Source organism: Podarcis muralis, chromosome 12 (assembly GCF_964188315.1).
Source record: "Podarcis muralis chromosome 12, rPodMur119.hap1.1, whole genome shotgun sequence".
NCBI lineage: Eukaryota > Metazoa > Chordata > Lepidosauria > Squamata > Lacertidae > Podarcis > Podarcis muralis.
The window spans coordinates 42,216,797-42,238,346 of record NC_135666.1 but is presented as its reverse complement, the minus strand read 5'-3'; the positions used below and the strand labels follow the sequence as shown (position 1 = coordinate 42,238,346).

General features: G+C 41.6%; 1 protein-coding gene across 6 annotated transcripts in view; it reads right to left on the bottom strand.

Annotated features, from left to right (window-relative positions):
- Positions 1–21,550, bottom strand: part of RARB (retinoic acid receptor beta) — a 342,084-nt gene that overhangs the window by 200,927 nt on the left and 119,607 nt on the right. For 4 of the 6 annotated variants that reach the window (XM_077916295.1, XM_077916294.1, XM_077916293.1 and 1 more), the window contains exons 3-4: positions 16,600–16,686; positions 10,782–11,266 (exon numbers count right to left, since the gene is read on the bottom strand). In XM_077916295.1, the coding sequence (XP_077772421.1) occupies positions 10,782–10,959 (178 nt within the window). In that variant the 5' untranslated portion in view covers positions 10,960–11,266; positions 16,600–16,686. The remainder of the gene's footprint in view (positions 1–10,781; positions 11,267–16,599; positions 16,687–21,550) is intronic. The other 2 variants (XM_077916297.1, XM_077916296.1) reach the window with 1 other exon arrangement.

Below are 21,550 nucleotides of genomic sequence, written 5' to 3'. Positions count from 1 at the left end.
AAGTCACTGGCGAGCTCAGAACATGGATATGAATCAAAGGATTTGGCAAAGTGCCAGACTTCTTGTCACAAGCTTCCAGTTCTCAGGAGTCTGCATAATTAGTCCCTGCCACAAACCAATGTCATTATTTATATAACATGCATTTGGAAAACCTGGGCTACACTCAGTGATTTACCATCTTCATAAAGTCAGACGCAAATCTTGTTTCCTTCCAGCCAGCTAGTCCACACTATGTTATAGCATAGCAAAAAGCGGACGTTTACAATTTCTTGTAAACAGGATATACCAAATATACTCTCGCTCGCCGTCATACGAAACTCTGGTGTGTTTTCTAGCCATCTTTCCTATTAATGGGCGGTTACAGACTTACAAAAGGACTAATCCTGACACTAGGAAAGTCCTGCCTCCTTGGCTGCAGTGCTGAGAACAAAATCACTGCAAAATCAGCTGCTGGTGTTTCAGTGGAAGGGCTGGGTCTATCAACAGCGGGGGAGCCCAAACACAGAACAGTAGCACTTTTGCAGAGGCTGGTATGACAGGCTGTCAATCCCCTTCTAAACTTAAACAAGAAAACCTGCAGGAAAAAACTGAATGTGTTTACTCAAACTGATTCTCATAACACATGTTTGCTATGGGGGGGTGGGGGTTGGGCTCGGGCTTGAAAATATCCCTGGAGTCTGAGAAGGGAGCACAAACATATGAGCAGGAGGTGACTTTCGGAAGGGGGTTTTACTTCTAATTATGAGATGGTGTGGACTCCCCGCCCCCCTTCTTAAAAAGACATTTAGAAAGTGAAACAATAGCTTGGCTAGATATGTGGCTGCAAATGCCCCTGTCTGATGACATAGTGACAAAGGATGGGTATCTCTCAATTTCTTATTTTTCTACTCTTGTGTTTAGTTATCCACATCAGTTTGTTTGTATTTTTTTTAAGTCCTAATGAAAATTCTACAGTATTTTGGTACAAATTTCTCCTAACAGACATTTCTGTATGCAATTTTGCCTAATACATGCATTTTTAGAAAGCTATTTTCCCTAATTTTATGCATTTTGTATGTTACTTTCAGTAATATATACATTTATATGCACACTTTACACTAGTATACTGTATGCATTTTAGATGGAGAACTGCACCGCAAAATTCAGAGAAATTATAATATAATATAATAACATATAATAACAATAAATTATTATTATATATTATTATTTATACCCTGCCCATCTGGCTGGGTTTCCCTAGCCACTCTGGGCGCTTCCCAACAGAATATTAAAAACACAATAAAACATCAGACATTAAAAACTTCCCTAAACAGGGCTGCCTTCAGTTGTCTTCTAAAAGTCAGATAGTTGTTTGCTTCCTTGACATGTGATGGGAGGGCGTTCCACAGGGAGGGTGCCACTACCGAGAAGGCCCTCTGCCTTCAAAATACATTTAAAGGATGCTTGTGTTTCACTTTGCACGTTGCTTCAGAAAGTCCATGCTACGTAGACTCCCCTGTCAAAGAAAACTGGTCTGAATTGCTCCCCCATCCCTAACAATGTATAAAATATGTGACATAATGAAAATATATGATACTTACCGAAGGGGAGGAAGGAAGTTCAAAGCTCAATAGAGCTAATGTTATGTATGAGATGTATTAATACAATGAATGTATTGGAATGTATGTTTGATGAAAACTAATAAAAATTTAAGTTGTAGGGGGGGAAAACAATGACACAGAAATCCTGGTTGCATTCGCAACTAGGTTTACAAGGTGGGAGGAAGCCAGGCTACCGGGTGCAGAGCCAAGCTCTGCCTTGGCTTTTTAAAAGTCTAAAAGCGAGGTGGGGAAAACAGAGCCCACTCTACCTGGTACTTGTAAGTAGAATTCACATACCATAAAAGCAGTTGAGATGCATTCCATCCACAAAGTGCTCAAAATTCTTCTCCCACCCCCACAATTTGTGAGAAAGAGCGTCACTAAAGGTGGGAGGGGACATTGCATTTGCCCTATTTTTTTCGTCATTTGGGTAGGTGAAGAAAGTCTTTCCCCATACATCTTTGTCTGCATTTTTGTTTGCTTCGCGAGAAAGAAGAGAATATCTCGGGGAATGCAAGAGCAAAGTCACTGGGTGGAGTGGCACTCAGGGGTGCATTTAAGGAACTGACAAACTGTATCCATCTTTTCTATTATCTTGTACTCTGCCTGATGTTATCCTTCAAGTGTAGCACATCAATTGCTAGAAGCTTTCTTCATTAGATGGAGAAATGCATTACTAGTTTGGCTTCTGGATGATACATTACTCTAATGTATCATTAGAATGGCATGTCACATCAGCGGTGCACTATTGTGAAACATTATTAGAGCAATAGCTCATGCGATGCCAAATCCTACACGATGCCAAGTTCTTTCGAGGAGAAGTGCATTTGACTAATTTAAGGTGCCCATACTCTCATAGGAATTTATTAGTGGATTCAGTGCTGTTGAAGGGCAGTCAAGTCCGGGAAAAGTCAACGTAGAAGTTAAGATTTCGTGTCATCGTCACAGTCTAGCATCCGATCGTCATGGGCAGAAGTGGGAACCTGTGACCCTGCGGACGCAGGACTACGTCATTTGTGACCCTTGGCCATTCAGACTGGAGCTGATGGACGTAAACACCTAGACAACCACAGGTCACCCAGCCGTGGTCTGGTGTGACTAAGTGACCAACCTCCTTTTTCAGACAGAGACCCAAGGCAATACATATATAGCAAGCCAAATTTTCGTAGTTACTGTGCGTACATTCTACAATAAGACAGTTAATGGACAAGACTGTTGGAAGAAACAAAACCTGAACTTTGCATCCAAATAATAATACATCTCCTTAACTTTCTCCAATGTAAGTCAGACCTGCAAAACATGGTAGAACTTTATCGGAGAAGGAGAAATAAAAGGGTATGGGTTACTTTTCTCCTCCGGTACCTCCCAGTAAAGAACTCTATGGTGCAAACACACTTAGATATAGATATCTTTGGCTATCTGTTTCTAGATATAAAAGACAAGAGCAAGAACTGCACTGTTTTGTAGTGTGTGTGTGTGTGTGTGTGTGTGTGTGAGAGAGAGAGAGAGAGAGAGAGAGAGAGAGAGAGAGAGAGAGAGAGAGAGAGATGGTACAGTGGTACCTCGGGTTACAGACGCTTCAGGTTACAGACTCTGCTAACCCAGAAATAGTACCTCGGGTTAAGAATTTTGCTTCAGGATGAGAACAGAAATCATGCTCTGGTGGAGCGGCAGCAGTGGGAGGCCCCATTAGCTAAAGTGGTACCTCAGGTTTAAAACAGTTTCAGGTTAAGAACGGACGTCCAGAACAAATTAAGTACTTAACCCGAGATATCACTGTATATTTTTTCTATTTTTAAAATGTATTTAATACTCAATGTCCTAAAAGTGCTGTACACTATGTCTATGCACAGTAGATATTCATTAAAACAAAAATACAACTGAGATTCCTGAGAATCTGAGATTTAGCTGAGATTCCTGCATTGCAGGGGGTTGGACTAGATGACCCTTGGGTCCCTTCCAACTCTAAGATTCTATGATTCTAACCTTAAACCAATAAAACAGCATAAAAACATATAAAAAATAATTAAAAAAAGATTCTGGATATTCATACACATAAATCAGGGTTCAATGCTATGGGTCGGTGAAAGCCTAGGCAAAAAGATAAGTATTTACAAGACATTTGAAGCAATTTCTGGTTGATAATAATGAGCTGGTTGATAATAAAAAAAGGTGCCAGTACTCTGGGCGCAAAATTTCATTCGGGCCAGGAAGAACAATTACATGGAACTTCATTAAAATCTTGGTATATAGTTATTCTATGATGCATGATAATAACACCATGCTTGCAACACCATACATTTTTTCTGTACTCTCAGTACCTGACAGTGCATGCCTGTTTTCATCACAGGGTCATACCATCCAATGTTCTGCCAGGACGCGGGCTCACACCTCCTTCCCCAAGAAAGCCTTTGCTCAGCTTAGAGAAGGAGGTGTGATGCTCTGACGTGGTCCAAGAGCTCTTCCACCTCCCACCGAGAAAGGTGGCAGCACTGCATACCATTGTGTACCACCAGAAAAAAAGCTCTGGCTAGATGGACCACTGGTCTGAGTTTGCATAAGGCTTCCTTTGCCCCTGTGTTAGTGGAAATGAACAGATGGAACTTGATCAACAGAGACAAATGAAGGCTCAAAGGATGTGAAATCCTCATGTTTTCTTTCCACAGTTTCTTGCACTGTGGCTACTTAGCCAATAACAACACAATCATCCGTGCCTTGAAAGGGAATTCATATTAAATTTTGTAAGTATATACAATTTAATCAATGATGCTACCACAACAAAATCTGTTTAGCACAGGCATATAGCTCTCTCATGTTGCCTTTTCAAGTACTTGTAACAGATGTTTGTGTCAATTGGTCTGCAGATACCACACGTGCTTATGGTCTTGAATAGAGTAACAGATGTACAATGCATTACCGTTTATATTTCCTTGATGAACTGATATTTTTGCATAGCTTACCGGGCAATTATAGCACTCATGCCACATAAGTGACTATTCAAGCAAAATGCTTTAATTTTACATGCAACAAATCCTGACCCCGAGGTTTCTGGATTCAAACACATTCCTTGAATTTTGATACATCTGTTTGTGTGTATTTAATATGCCATGTGCAGCTCTGTGTGTGTGTGCAACTCAAAATTAAACGCAGGAGAGCAGATCCAGATCACGACCAAAGCACACATGGAGTTTTAGAGGAGTTGCAGCTTGGGAGGGAAGAATTAAACTTTCCTCCTCGTGTACTATGGGGTTCTGATTCAGATCACCCAGTACTTAGTTTTGAGTTAAAAACAAAATTATAGAGAGGTGCACACACTAGGTATGTAACATGATGTGTAGTGTGAGCCTAACTTGTAAGAAGTCACAGTCTTTGTTGAAGTGGCCTCACGCAAGTGCTTTCTACATGGGAAGCACTTCACCATCAGAAAACACACACACACAAATTGTACAAATTTCACACACAGTTATAATAATAGTTATAATCCCCCAAGGGCCGGCCCACCCATGAGACAAGGTGAGGTAACCTCCTCGGGCGGCAGAATCCACAGGGGCAGCAGATCTGGCCTCCAAGAAATACATCGGCAGCTGCGGCGCACTCCTTGGAGGCCGGATGCGCTGCCCCTTCGACAGTCACTCCCCAGTGCCGCCTCCACAATGGGCTCTCAACAAATAGAAGGCACTGATCATCTCCTCCCACCCATAAGGAGGAAGCAGCAGGGGCTGCCCTCTGCACCCACACAGCCTGATTCAGAGCAGGCTAACAATTGGGAAACTTTTTCTGTTCTGTATTAGGTGGCACTCCCCCCTCCCAAGAGCTTAGGAGCACTCCTGGAACTGTCATTGTTTGTGGAGTCCCAGGTGGTCTCTATGGCAAAGGGTACCTACAACCAACCTCAGCAGGTAAGTCCACTGTGTCCTTTCCTAGACAACAAAAGCTTGGCCACTGTGACTCATGAGTGGCTCACCTTACTCTCCTGCAATTTATACTGCCTTAGCAGAATTCAGCCTCAGCTTATTGGCCCTCATCCAGCACGCCACTATGCCCAGTTGGGCTGCAACAGAGTTGTAGTCTTTGACTGGCTAAAGCAAGCATAGGCAAACTTGGCCCTCCAGAAGTTTTGGGACTACAACTCCCATCATCCCTGACCACTGGTCCTGTTAGCTAGGGATGATGGGAGTTGTAGTCCCAAAACATCTGGAGGGTTGAGTTTGCCTATGCCTGGGCTAAAGAGTGCTGCTGGTGATGGAAGTAAGCATGTAGCGTTTGCAAAACCATTTTCCTCACAGGAGTGATTTGCACTCTCGTGGCTAAAAATCACAACGGGGTAAGTGACCCTGAATAAATCATTTGTCCTTCACTAGACTGATCTGAACTACAAAGTATGCACAACTCTTATTTATATCAGTTTCACGTGCTAAAAAAATATTTGAAAGGAGCCCCCTTAAGGGCAAAATCAGCTTTCATTTGTGTGTGTAGGCACCATAGTCACTGAAACACCCAGTGACAATCACTTACACAATATATCCATCCCAATAGCAGGATGGAAATCAGGGAGATGTTTATGGAATTCCCACAACGTCCATTCATATAATAGGAGAAAATAATGGTCTTATTAACTCTGACATCAAAAGTAGTGTGTGTTTTCTTTTTCCATTAGTTTTTTGGCACTCAGTTGCAGGCATTAGACTTCAGTACAAGAAGCCATAGGATTCATAACACTTATCAAACCATTTGCATTATATTCACTTTCAAATCCCAGTGATGTTAATTTTGTTGACAAGCAGTACATGTAGGAATAGGTGGTGGGGTTTTTTTAATGTTAGACTAAGGTCTAGCTTTTGGCTGCTTTTGCCTGCCTTGCTTGCATAATCCTAAAGGTCTAATGTTATTTAATTTTAAGTAAATGGTAGAAGATTACACACACACACACACACACACACACACACACACACACACACACACACACACAGTAATAATACAACTTTCCTATAGGGAGGAATGAAGCATGTGTTTGCTTCAGGGAGTTTACAGTGACAGGATTTATCACAAGTTTTTTGAACCAGATAATTATGTTTGATAGCACATCTGGCAGCATCATAAAAACTTGAAATCCTAAGCTATTACACAGGAATTACTTTTGTAAATCATTTATGAATATTACCGATGTAAGCCTATTCTGCGTGTAGAAACAGTGACTCAAGGACAAAGAGGATGACAATGATTTCCCTTTGTCTTCGGGGCTCAACTGACTGTGTAACCGGCTCATCCTTTAAAGTCTGAGGTGCTTAATAAGCAGTTGAAAATAAGTGGATGCAACTCAAGACTAGTTTTCGTTATGCCCTAAAATATGCAACAAGGACACATAATTGATAGACAAAGCAGGTGGCAGGCATCCCCTTTCCCTGTGGCATATCTTAAGTAAAACTTCGCTTTAAAGTGCCACATTGAATTCTCACTGTAAAGCACACCTGAACATACAACAGGAAAACATATCATTAAAATTAATTATGACCGAAAGCCTTTACCCAAAGGGATCTGTGTAATCTATAATATTCACTTTCACTCCCAAAAAGGGAGCTTTGTGTTCAAACTATTAAGAAATATTGCCTACACTTCAGTGGAGAGATTTGTAATTCCTCAGATGTTTGCATGGGTCTGTCACACACACAGGGAGCTAATGAATGTACTACGAAGTGTGTGTGAATCATCTCTTTCTATTAAAATGAATGAGAAAGTCGTTCTAAAATGAGGGCCACCAAGCATCCATGAAAGTCTGACTCAGAACAGATCACTGGACTGGGGATTTGAAGGGTGGAAAGATACTGAGACTATTTTTTAGCTACAACAGACGGCTGCCTATTGGTGGTTTCATTCATACCTACAAGATGAAAACTGAGATACAGTGATGGGCAAGTATCCGTCATTGCAAGGATATGTTTTTGAATATAGCATTTTAAAACAGAAGGTAAAATTTTAATATCTTACAAGAAATAAACATCACCAGATCCAGATATGATAAGGAAAGCATTAATAACTTCAAAACACATCATAAATCACCATTTAAACAAAAATTAGCACTCAACAGACAGTACCGATCCAACAATATCTGACCTTCCTCAACAGTCTTAATAATAACCAATCTAAAAGGAAGCTCCCATTGGGAACAGAAATGTGGCATCCCTAGAGAGTCAGTGGACCAGAAAAGGAGAGTGAGGATGGAATATCACCAGGACCCAGCTGTATACCCTTCCTCAGCTGTATATATTGAACCTACCTGAAACTCAGTCCAAAGGGTGTTCAGTTGATAAAGAGAGGAAGTCAACATTACTTCAATGATGGTGGGCAAGGTGAAGATTGTAGGTGCCATATTCAAACAAATACCTCCTCCAAAATCATTGGGTATCATATGCAGGCTTATTTTTATTTTCTAAATGCTGTGTTTGCATAAACTCTGCCTGTTTCTCAATTTTCCACAGACCCAGATATAAGATATGACTAGAGTATGATTTTTTTTTAAGCAGCAGCACCATTTTCATAGACTGAGGCAACAGACCTCCGACTTTCCCAATATGACCCATGCCCTACTGATCACAAGAGGCCTAATTCTTCAAGTCCCCTCCTACATCATCTTCCCCTTTGCTTGCATCTTACTCAGAAAACTACCATTTCAATTTTTAAAACAAAACATGGATTTATATGATTCTAAAAATGTGACGGGTAGGATTCAGGCCCCCTGAATACTTATTTTCAAACCTGCTTTGGTTAGAAAGAGTTTTATTCCAGAAGAAGCACAGTGTCCCATCATGCATACTATTGAATAAACCAGGAGGTTGATAGATACCAGCCTTTGCTTTGTTAGTGCTCTTCTTGGCCAACTAATCATTCTGGAATACTAATGTTCAATCTGACCACAGTGTTTCTTTTATTACTTTAACATTAATTGATAGCTCACCTTTATGAAAAGGTAATATTTTTCCTCCTATCGACCTTTGTAACATTTTGACCAACCTCATAATTATTAAGTATTTTTCTAATGTTAACATGAGATAAAAACAGAAGTTAAGTCATAAAGGTTGAGGTTAAGAAGTCAAACCCATTAGTATAATCGGTGGAACTAAATCTCCACCACAGATCTGTTTCTGTAGGCCACTTATGCTTCTAAAATTAATCTACTCAAAAGCGCTTGGAGGTGACTTGTGATAAGGCTTCTATTATTTGTCTGAATGATCAATGGGCTGAGATATCAGCAGGCTGCCCTTTCTATAGCCAGACATCGCATCAGAAAAAGAGGAAGCTTCACTCTAAACTTATACAGCAGGCATATAAATTTATAGAAATTAATTAAGAGAACAAACTAGTAACATGAATGTACTCCCACAATCGACTTTATATCTCAGGCATAGGCAAACTCGGCCCTCCATATGTTTTGGGACTACAACTCCCATCATCCCTAGCTTTCAAGACCAGTGGTCAGGGATGGTGGGAGTTGTAGTCCCAACATCTGGAGGGCCGAGTTTGCCTATGCCTGGTGTATCTGCTTGTGGAGAAATCGTGGTCTAAGATAACCATGGAGAAATCATGGTGGGACCATGTCAGCCTTCGTAAGACCAAAGCCCACTGATAACCTTTCCCCAAAGACAATACATCATGGGGCAAGGAATAACAAGGTCACAAGTAATGCAGGCAACCATACAACCCATTCAAACTCATTGATGCTAATTTCCCTGTTTAATCCTCTGATCTGGTTATTTAGGAACACAGCAGGCTGCCTTATCATCCCGCTCAGTATTGTAAACACTGACTGGCAGTAGCTTTCCAGGATTTCAGACTCAGCTCTACCTGAAGATGCCAGGGAACCTGGGAATGCAAACAGAGCCAAACTGCCTTTCTTTTTCTTCCTGGCACTTGCCAAGGCAATGAAGGAGGGGAAGGGGAGAACCTGTCCCCCTAAATCGTTTCTACCAGCAAAATTGCTTCAGGATTAACAAAAGGATATATTATAGGCTCAGATTCTAGTGCCCTGGAGTCACTTTTACTAATAAACAAAGATGTGGCTTTTCAGGCGGAGCTGCTCAAAGCCTAAGCAATGGACTGCTGCATATCGTTATGCGGTAGGTAATTTGGCGCCATCCCACTATTGTTGAACTACACCTCACATTAGGCCCAGCCAGCATGGCTGATGTTCAGGAATGGTGGGAGTTAACAGTTCAGCAACATTTGTAGGGCACAACACTGGTGCCCTTGTAAGAGCTTCTTCTTTAAGTCCATCCCCTCCAAAACTAGCTAGTAGGGAGCCTCCTTTCAAGCAATATAAAATGTCATGACACTGTGCTGTCTCGGTCTACTGGATTATATATATTTACTGGAAACGGGGCATTGTTCTTTTGAAAAGCAGCATTAATTAACTTTTACAGAATTAATGCTACTAGGACTACTGGACTTGATGCTTTGTGCCCAATGTGGTTGGGAATCTTAGACTAGGACCAGGAGATCCCAGTTCGAATTCCATTCATCCATGAACTTCATTCAATGTATTTAGACCCGTCAGTATCCTTCAGTTTACTTTGCCTCACAGGTTTGTTGTGAGGTTCATATTATTTATTTATTTTTAAATAGTTGTAGCCCGTCTTTCCTCATGGTTTCCAGGTGGTTTACAGAAATAGTAAAAACAAAAAGAAAAAAACAGCACAAATAAAAACAGCAATATATTAAAGGAACAAGAAAAACAACAACTAAAGCTGGCGATAACAATTTCAAAGCAGCTGCGGAGGCACCAAACATCATAAAAATGCAACGTAAAAAATTCAGAAGGGCGCCGCATGATTATGAGTGGCAAGATTTTTTTTAATAAAAACAGCTTCAAAGTGGTTTTGGAAATAAGAAGGACTTCATGCTATCATGGAAGGCCAACAAGCAGAAAAGTAATAAATATATCAGAATAAATCTGCAGGCTAAGCAAGGGTTATCTGAAGAAGCAGACATCATCACACCTACAGAACAACATACCCTATTGTTTTGCTTTTTGATGGATTCCTAGGCCAAAGCATCTATTGCACGTGTTTTGAGAAATGAAACATAAAATTTCAAATAGATACACATGGCTGCTTTCTGTAAATTGTTTTTTTAAAAAAATAAGATTAACAACAAGCCAACTTGCACAACCTTCAATGCAGGAAGCATGAAAGAAGAATCAGAACTTACTTGCTGGTGATGGGGTGCTGCAGCCGCTGGTTGGCGGGTTGCCTTGAATGCCATGCAGAGTCGAAAGGGAGAGTCCACCAATGACAGGAGGGAAAAGTAATGGGTACGGCGGAGCTGGGTAATGAGTCATGTGTCCATTGACTGTTGGTACAGGACACGTACGGCTGCTGGTAGACATGGTGATGCCTCAAAACAGTGGAATGCTCAGGACCATTACTCCGCAGAAGAAAGGAAGGAGGGTATCAAGTCCGGCGATGCAGTGTGAGAAAGTAACTCATCAGATGATGCTCTTTTTTTCCTCACTGCTGAATTCTTCCAGTCATCTTCCTGGTACATTCCTGCTGTGATGGCAAATCTCTCTCGAGCTTCTTCTTTTGAAAAAAAATAATGTGATCACATATAGGAGACTGTTCAGTTCCAGTATCACACCCTTTTTCTTCTTCCTGGAGTGGAAGTTTCACTCTATAGGCGGTTGCTGAAGTATCCTGTAGCAAGAGGAAGGAGGAAGCAACCAGAAATAAATAAGAAAGCCTAGCAACTTTGCAAATTAATCCCTTGATTAATCCGTTTCCATGAGCTGCTGAATTAAGCCAGGATCCAGCAGACCCTTGAGTGAAAGGGAAGGAGAAAAAACATTCTCCACACAGGTGATTCCATGATTCTATGAACTGAGATGTGTAAAATGTTACTCAAGTCACTCAGCGTTTCATGACCGCTGAGCACATCCAGTTCTCCTTAGGCTGTTGGTGTCCCCTCTAGAATTCTCCCCTCAAAAGTATTGATATTTCTACCAAAAAGACACCACACTAAAACACCACTACAGTGGTACCTCAGGTTAAGTACTTAATTCGTTCTGGAGGTCCGTACTTAACCTGAAACTGTTCTTAACCTGAAGCACTACTTTAGCTAATGGGGCGTCCTGCTGCTCTGTTCTCATCCTGAAGCAAAGTTCTTAACCTGAAGCACTATTTCTGGGTTAGCAGAGTCTGTAATCTGAAGCGTATGTAACCTGAAGCGTATGTAACCTGAGGTACCACTGTATGTCATATTTTCCTCTTGGCATAGTGGGACCAATGTAAACCTAAAAGAAAAAATCTGCACAAATAAAAGACAGATCCTACCCCACAAAGAGGTCACACATATACTGGCCTCAGCCCAGTACACCTGAAGGAGCATCTCCACCCCCATCGTTCTGCCTGGACACTGAGGTCCAGCTCCGAGGGCCTTCTGGCGGTTCCCTCCCTGCAAGAAGTGAGGTTACAGGGAATCAGGCAGAGGGCCTTCTTGACAGTGGCACCCTCCCTGTGGAAGGCCCTCCCCTCAGATGTCAAGAAAATAAACAACTTCCTGACTTTTAGAGGACATCTGAAGGCAGCCCTGTTTAGGGAAGCTTTTAATGTCTGATGTTTTATTGTATTTTTGATATTCTGTTGAGATCCAACCAGAGTTGCTGGGGAAACCCAGCCAGATGGGTGGGGTATAAATAATAATAATTGTTGTTGTTGTTATTGTTAGTTGTATCATCAACAACCACTATTAGCAATGATACTTCATTCTGTTTCCCCTCCCTGTTTTTTTTTTCGTTCTTCTCCCCACAACAGTCAGGTAGCATTCCATGGCCTCCGAGCATGGTCATTCCTCCTTGGTCTGCTTCTGAGTCAATAAATAAATTATAAAAACACTGTAGGGTTTTCTTGACTAATGACAGACCAAAACTATCTTGCAAATCTTGGGGTTCCCCTGAGTCTGCTGATGCCTCCCCACTGGTGCGATTTTGACTACATAAGCAATGACACTCGTCTCTGAACATCAGTAAAAAGAGCATACGATAACATAAGGCACTGATCACACCCCACTTGGGATATTATTTCAAACATGAAAGCTGTGAACCAATTCTCAGAGTCATTTGACAGCCAATCCCTCTTCCAAGGATCTCTGATAATTGTAGCTTTATGAGGGGAGCAGGGATCTCCTAACAACTCTCAGCACCTTTAACAAACTATAACTCCCATCTGAAGAAGTGTGCATGCACACGAAAGCTCATACCAAGAACTAACTTAGTTGGTCTTTAAGGTGCTACTGGAAGGAATTTTTTTGTTTTGACTATAACTCCCAATATTAGGGGAAGCCATGATGGTTAAAAGAGTTATGATATCACTTTAAATGTATGGTGCAGATGAGGTCTATTTAGGGATAGAAGGTTCAGGGATAGAAGTTTCAGTGAAACAAAAACAGCAGCAAATCAGCTCTGCAACAATAAAACCAAATGAGAAATTAGGTGATGACGGGCAAACATCCGTATGTAAAAATTCTGCATTTTGTTTCACTTTTCCTTTTCATCAAACTGAAGTGTGATGAATGTACTGTGTGTGTTTTTAATCTATGCTGCTTAAAAAGAGGGGCCTGTTAGGATCGAAACCTAATTTTTTCTCCTAAGATTGTCAATTTGTCCCCCCTCTAAAACATCAGCAAGGACCACCCTGGAAATGAGAAATAGATTAGATAGCAACAGGAACTCAAATGAGCAGTAATAACAAATTAATGTGAATCTGCCTCCCTGCCTGCCAAGTTACATAGATGCAGAGTGTTCCTCAGTCGGGAAAAGTACCAAAGGTTATTAGCTGCATTAAGTCCAGTAATGCTGTCTGTGGAGCTCTTCACATTTATAGATACAGCTGAAGTATACAATTATCTTCTACAGATTCTAGAGCCCAGTAATCATGTAATGATGCAGGCGTATCTTTAGGATTAATGGAGGCCCAACAGATGCTCAAGGAAGCTCACTAGCCCTATTCAGTTGTTACTTGCTCATACAATTAATGCTAATATGAGGGGAAGAGAGAGCGAGAGGCCATGCCTCACTGTTGGGTCTTCACTAGCCTTGCCTCCCCATTGTCCACACTCTGGGGCAGAATGTGTGGTGAGATCCCAGGGACTCCAGCAGACTTCCAAGCCAGACTTCCAAACAGCAAGCAATGTGAGAGCAAAGATAGGCAGGTTAACCAGGTTGATCAGCCAGGTAAGCAGGCACAGTTCTAGGAAGACAAGCAGGCCAGGTGCCAAGAGGAATCGGAAGGAAACGCAAACCAAAGATTAGCTGGAGGATTAAACCAGCAGCACCCGCTACCTGAAGAACTTGAACTTGCCTGGATTACCTAGGATGTATATTAAACAGTTCCATACCCACCAGCGTTTCTCCAATGAAAATAGGGATGCCCTATTCCACAAGAATAAGAATACATTTATTATTTATACCCTGCCTATTTGACTGGGTTGCTCCAGCCACTCTGGGCAGATTCCAGCATATATGAAAACATAATTAAAAAAAAAATAATTCCCCACACAGGGCTGCCTTCAGATGTCTTCTAAAAGTTGTATAGTTACTTCTCTCCTTCACTCAGTGGGTGTGGTGTCACATAACCATACCCTCCAACATTTCTCCGATGAAAATACAGAGACGTCCTAAGGAAAAGCTTTTGAATTACGGTGCTGGATGAGACTCTTGAGAGTCCCATGGACTGCAAGAAGATCAAACCTATCCATTCTTAAGGAAATCAGCCCTGAGTGCTCACTGGAAGGACAGGTTCTGAAACTGAGGCTCCAATACTTTGGCCACCTCATGAGAAGAGAAGACTCCCTGGAAAAGACCCTGATGTTGGGAAAGATGGAGGGCACAAGGAGAAGGGGACGACAGAGGACGAGATGGTTGGACAGTGTTCTTGAAGCTACCAGCATGAGTTTGACCAAAGTGCGGGAGGCAGTGGAAGACAGGAGTGCCTGGCGTGCTCTGGTCTATGGGGTCATGAAGAGTCGGGCACATCTAAAAGACTAAACAACAAGGAAAAGCAGGACATTCTGGGATCAAATCAGAAACGAGGACAGCTTCTATAAATCCAGGATTGTCCCTGGAAAATAGGGACAATTGGAGGGTCTGCAATCCTAGCAGCTGGTCAGTGAAAACATGTGGGGTTGAGCCTGTTCACTAAAACAAGGCCGGAGAGGTCCAGCTAAATAACAGAATTCTAAAAAGATGCTTGTTGTCTACCTTTGAGGAGCAGATGGGAAAACTATTAATGGATCTTCCTGGCAACTAAAGAGTAGTAGGAGACTTAACATTTTAAAATGTTGATTGGTAGCCTCATTAAATCAATGAGACTGAGATGACAACCTACACACATTCAAAACAAATGAAGAGAGTGGAGTAAATCTACATATAAAGCAATTTCACTTGATAATAGAAATGAAATGATCCTTGCTAACTTGGCATAGGAGAAGGCCATGCTCTAACCATAATTTCACCACACCTTGGTACCTAAAAAGCAAAGCAGGTATGTGGTGGAAAGATAGCATACCAAACAAAGTCATCTCTACATTCAGTGCAGTTGCCCGAGTAAGAAATGTGGCTTGTGGCATTTAATCAATGAAATTTACATCAAGGTCACCTATTCTGAATGATCAAGAAGTCCTGAAATAAATAAAAAATGCTGCTTGTGAAACAATCATATTTCCAACTGCATTTCTGTTAGCCACAAACATGCAGAGCTAAGCACAAATTATCAAAATGTGCATAGCCAGTGGCTTTTTCAGCTACTTCAGAGGGAGGAGAAATGTCCCTGGGTTATGATCTATGCAGGCAGCACCTCCTGCACATCTGAATTTTAAAAATATTGTCTCTCTTTCCTTTTCTCCACATTCAGTACAAAGCACCAAGGTAGCATGTTTTAAACTTGTGCTGTCAAAGCACAAATAAGAGATCAAAAGAGATGATCTCAAATTCTTACCTGTGTTAAGATATAATTCAAAAAAGGCTTCTCAAATTTACAACTAATTGGAGGACCCCTCTTGAAAGCAAGCGCTAACACGGCATGATTAACAGCAGTCTGGCCCAGCAGTTGCTTATGTTCAGCAGTCAGTATGCGAATGCTTCCAACTTCTGCACTATGTGGAATGAGGGAAATGGAAGTCAGACTATGAGTAGACTTTTGTACTTACCCTTTGTCAGTATTGGATACACAATCAAGTCTTAAAGTGGAAGAAAACCATACTAAAGAGAATGTTTCCAGACCCCCTCCCCTTACAGTCTCGAAAATAGAAAGTGCAAGAAGGCTTAGATTCAGGACCTAGCATGGATGGGCAGATGCCAGGTCCCAGGAAGTCCAATGAGAATGACATCAGACACCAACATTCCCTTTTCTTTCTTTTTAACTCTTTACTGTGCCTGCAGCTACCCACCATTTTCATCGCCCCAGAATGCCTCTGGATTCTGCTACGTCAGAGCCCAGATTTATTCTGGGGGAAAGAAGGTGGCAATCAGCTACCACCCAAGTAAAAATATAAAAGAAAGGACTCCTGCTTATTGCACCTGGTAAGTTTCCTGGAATAGGGGACTGGGTGGTCCCAGGGGTCACCATTCTTAGGGTCACCTCAAACCTGGTGCTGACTTTGGGTGCAACCAGTTTTTACCAAATGTACAAGCTCTTCTCTGTAACTCTTTCCACACCAATCACAAATGCTGGAGGGCAACATTCACAGACTGACTTGTTTTCTAGGTGCAGAATGAATAGGCCTGCCTCTTCAATTCAGAATTAAGACATCATTTCATTCTGTGATAAGTAAGGAAGTGAGAATGAAAGAGGCAACTGTGACTATACATAAGATTACTTACCAGGGTTCTGGCATAGAGGGGAGGGTTGTTCGTTTCTGTATGTCTTGTTATATTAAGTTTCAATTTTGTGACTTTATACAGTATGCATAGCATAGAAAAAACAATTATATATTTTTAAAAAGTAATTAAGTAGCAAATGTCTTCCCCTCTCACCTGGTGACACCAGTATCTCCAGAGTCTGAGTGGTTCAAATTTCAAAAGAGGCTTGCTCCACCCAACAAGTCGATTCTTCAGCCTGCTCTACAAGGTAAAAAAAAAGGGTAAACCAGATCAGTTTAAAGAAGACTTGCATCTCTGATGACATGAATCATTGTGTTTGGGCTGGAACAGTAAAGTATCCAGAATGCCATAATGATGCAGAAACCTTGGGACACAGACCTGACTGGCCCCAAGTTATGGGAAAGGCTGAACAGCTCCTCTCTCTATACTCCTCCACACCATCTCCCTCAACCAGACATCCATCCTACATATTGGACCTTCATGTTACTGAAATTGAGTTTAAGCTTATTGGCCCTCATCCAACCTATTATAACCAGATCCAAGCACTGAGTCAGCACTTTTACAACCTTGCTAGACTCTGATGACTAATAGATCCTGGGTTACTTATTAACATCTGCTGCTTTCTGGTCCAGTTTGGCATGATGCTCTATTTGTACTTCTCAAGGGTTGTTTCGGACTAGACATACTTCAGCACTGTCAAAAGACAAAGTCGCAAGTGACATCTCACTTAGGTCAAGAGGCGATGATTACTCTTTGGGGACATAAAAAGTGGATTGCGTAACTGAATAAACTTCCTACAGTTGTAAGCACACTTCCGCCAAAGAACATTATATTGAATTAAATGGGGCTTTTTACAAGGATTGTAATAGCGGCGTAAGAACAATTGCTCAAGAACATAAATTACTCATGGAAGCTGTGAGGTCTATTTCTCTGGAGGTTTAAAATGACAGGCATGGCTAAGTGTCTGCCATAAAGTTAAGTATACAGCCCACTTCTCTGGAGCAAGGGGAACGGCCTAATGTTCCCTTCCATCAGTATTGCTATGATCCTGGGGAGTTACAGATTCCAATTCTGGGGAATTGTAGGTGGATGTGGACGGAATTTAAATGATACCGTGCCTACACAGATATCTCTGAAAATAAAGACGGGCAGCAGAGACGGCAGCAAATGACTATAAATTAAATTAATAAACTCCTTGAGCAGCAGCAAATGAGCTGTTCTTTTCCACACCACTGCACCAAAGATGGTTCTGAATGTAATGTTATTTTCCAGGAGATTTTATGCATAATTTATAAAAAAAGTGTAGTAACAGAGAAACAACAACGAAATAAAAACCCAAAAGCAAAAGGGGGGGGGGGACGACACTAGTGACTCGTATATATTTTTCGCCAACAAGAAACAGCAAAATATTAGTACTCTTCTTCAGTATTTCCATAAAACCAGAGAAACATAGACAAAGGGCGTGCAATACGCTATTTCACTTGGTAAATGTTTCTACCGTGTTCTGAAGCTGGTAATCTCTTCCCTCATTCCCATTCTCTCCGATGCAGTGCCTTACTGCAAGAGGCTGATTCAACGGAAAGTAAGTACAGACACTATAAGGAAAAGAGGGTATGGTGTCTGTGAGGAAAATGAGGCTTGAATACAGCCTGGGCCTCTGCAGAAGGTTGGTGCTGTGTCAACTGGCACAAGTCAGTTAGTGCAGAAGACATTGCATTCCTAGTTGGTATCCTGTGGATTAACTGGACTATTGACCTTGCTACCTGGTACTCAAAAACAGTCTACATTTCAGATCTTTGCACTCAAAGACACAGAAGGCTATAAATAGGAGAATGGTAATGAACCACTCCTTGCAGGACTATTCTCACACGAGTAATTTGAAGCCTTAACTAGAAAGACAATATTTAAAAATTCCTTCCACCTTAGGGACCAACTAAGTTTGTTACTGGTATGAGCTTTCGTGTGCATGCACACTTCTTCAGATACCATGAAAGAAAGATAATGTAGAGCAGGGATGGGGAACCTCTGACCCATGGACCAACCTAGGCCCACCAGAGGGCCATTTCCCCCAAACTGGCCCATCAGCTGATGGACAAGAGGGCAGTGTTTAATCTTGGATTGGCTGTGTGATCCTGTTCCCAGTAGGGAATAAGACCACACAGCCAAGGCAGCAGGATTTAATCCATTCATCATCTCCATCCCTGTGCAAAAGTGCTATTTGAAGCAGCTCACATGCAAGAGAATCACTTCAAAGAGGCTTTTGGAAATGCTTTAAGGCACTCCCAGTGCTGCTTGCTCAGTTGGGAGAGCGGGGGCAAGTCTTCCCCCTCCTCCTTTAAGTCCCTTTTAAGTTTTAAAAGAGAAGCATAGGGAGACTCAGAAAAGGCTTTGCAAGTCTCCTCCCACATCACCATCCCACATCAAGTCTTCAAGATTGAAGACTCAAAGGGAATGGGGGAGACTCGCAATGCCTTGACAGTCCACCCCCCCTCCACCTTTAAGTCCCCAGACTTGAAGACTTAAAAGGGAAGTGCAGGAAGACTTGGGAAAGGTTTTGCAAGTCTACTTCTTGCTTCCCTTTTAAGCTTCAGAGAATAGAGTGCAAGGGATTTTGACAAATGGGTGCCCCTGCTCTCCTGTCAAATTTGGTCCACAAGACAGATCCTGAAGGTAAAAAAAGCTTCCCCATTCCGGGTGTAGAGCTTATCACTTTTTCTCCAGTGGCCACAATTTATCCCCAACAACCATGGCTATGATAGTTCACAATCAACTTTATGGAAACAGATGTGCCTTTTGTGGATAAACAATAAACCAAACAATATTTACGTTGTATTTAATGTTCCATGTGATGAAGAAATTACGTTGTCAGTTTCTCCACAAATCATATTTGATTCTGTGAGATTGCATACTGTTTTTATTGTTCGAAATGAAGTAACTGGATAAGCTAATTATGGTGGGAAAGGGTAAAAAAAGGAACGGGGGTTGGATATTGTCCTTCAGAGTGTTATGTTTCCTTTATTAGCATAGCTCAATGAAACTAAACAGAAAGAGCAATCTAATAACAAACATTCTTTGAGGGCTGTTAAGGGAGGAGAAGGACATCCAGTTATTGTTCAGCCCATCCCATTGGTCCATATATGGCTCAAAAGGTACAATAGAAGGAAACAGGAAACTGAATGGTCCATCTGCATTATCTTATTAGCGGCTAATGGATATCTGAGAGGAACACACATCTAATTCTGAAAGGTCTGTACCAATCTCCTAAGTAATAACTCTTAATTAGCAGATTCTGTTTATAGATGGAACTTAACATACCCTTTTGTCTCAAAGAGATGCAGGCATCTGGAAGGAGATATGTGCTTCTTGAAGAAAAAATAACAAGTGGGTATTTTTCTCATTCTCAAATAAAAGCTACTATAAATAACCAAAACAAAATCTCAGGCTAAAAGGAGAGAATGTGCATTTGAACTAAGACTACAAGGATCAAATATGTACTAACTAGCCTGAAAGTTAGTACTTATACAAGTACTTAACATTTTTTTAAATAAGAAAAGTGATGGTTTCATTTTTTTAAGATGTCAAAATCATTTGTAATAAGCCCTATTACAAATCAGAACAATAAAGGTAAAGGTACCCCTGCCCGTACGGGCCAGTCTTGTCAGACTCTGGGGTTGTGCGCCCATCTCACTCAAGAGGCCGGGGGCCAGCGCTGTCCGAAGACACTTCCAGGTCACGTGGCCAGCGTGACATCGCTGCTCTGGCGAGCCAGAGCCGCACACGGAAACGCCGTTTACCTTCCCTCTAGTAAGCGGTCCCTATTTATCTACTTGCACCCAGGGGTGCTTTCGAACTGCTAGGTTGGCAGGCGCTGGGACCGAGCAACGGGAGCGCACCCCGCCGCGGGGATTCGAACCGCCGACCTTTCGATCGGCAAGCCCTAGGCGCTGAGGCTTTTACCCACAGCGCCACCCGCGTCCCATAAAATCAGAACAATAGCTGGTTTTAAATATGCTAAAAACCTCCCTTCTCCACCCTAATGCAACAGGGGTGGCCAACTCCCAAGAGACTGCGATCTACTCGCAGAGTTAAAAACTGGCAGTGATGCCCCCTTTTGGGGGGTGCAGGGCAAAAATGTGGGGTTTTTTTAGAGGAGCCAAAGTTGTTGAGCTTCTTTGAGGGGAGCCAGTGATCTATCAGTGATCTACTACAGATGTCCAGTGATCTATCGGTAGATCACGATCTACCTGTTGGATGTGCCTGGATTATACGAATTAAAAGGGAGGCAATATCATGAATTATTTTACAGAAGGCAAGCCTGCAGTTCACATAGACTCCAAATGGATAAATTACCAAAGCAGAGGAGCATGTGCTAAATATTTTAAGTACACTTATATAATCAAGACTGATCCAATACATTCTGCTGCGTAAGGCACAAGAGCAAATTCTGTCCCAATCTCAAGGCAGGACAGAAACTCTAATAACTGCTTCACAAAAATATAATAGTAGCAATAACAGTAACAACAATAATAAACAACCCTTTGCTTCCCATTCATGACAACCAAACCCAGCTGCATTAGGCAGCTGCCCCACTCTACCTAATGGTTGGGCCAGCAGTTCTGATTCTGGCACTCTGACATGGTTACAGCAGTTTGGCATTTGTGAACCATGAAGCATCTTTGCAAGTACTAAGAAATTTATTTTTTGTCAAAATTATTGACACTTGCTAAGGTGGGTGGTTGTTGTTTTTTTAAATTTGCTTGCCTAAGATTAAAATCTTTCCAAAGTGCTTATGCTTCAAATTGATTGCATCACAGAAAACGGCATACTAAAAAATCAGCAAACCTAACATGAAAAATGACAGGCAAAATGACACTAATTTATCTGAGTTTGCTCCTTAGCCCTGAGATATGCTGTGCCAGAAAAATACATACTTAACCATGTGACATCCAGACACAAAACATGAGGCTATACTTAAGCTGCAAAAATGCAATGATGAAGGCACACGCAGATGCTGATCAAGGATTTAATGACTGCTAATCAAAACGGTTTTTATACATAGATTTAATTTGTATTTTAAAATAATTTGAAAAGACAGAAGACTGAG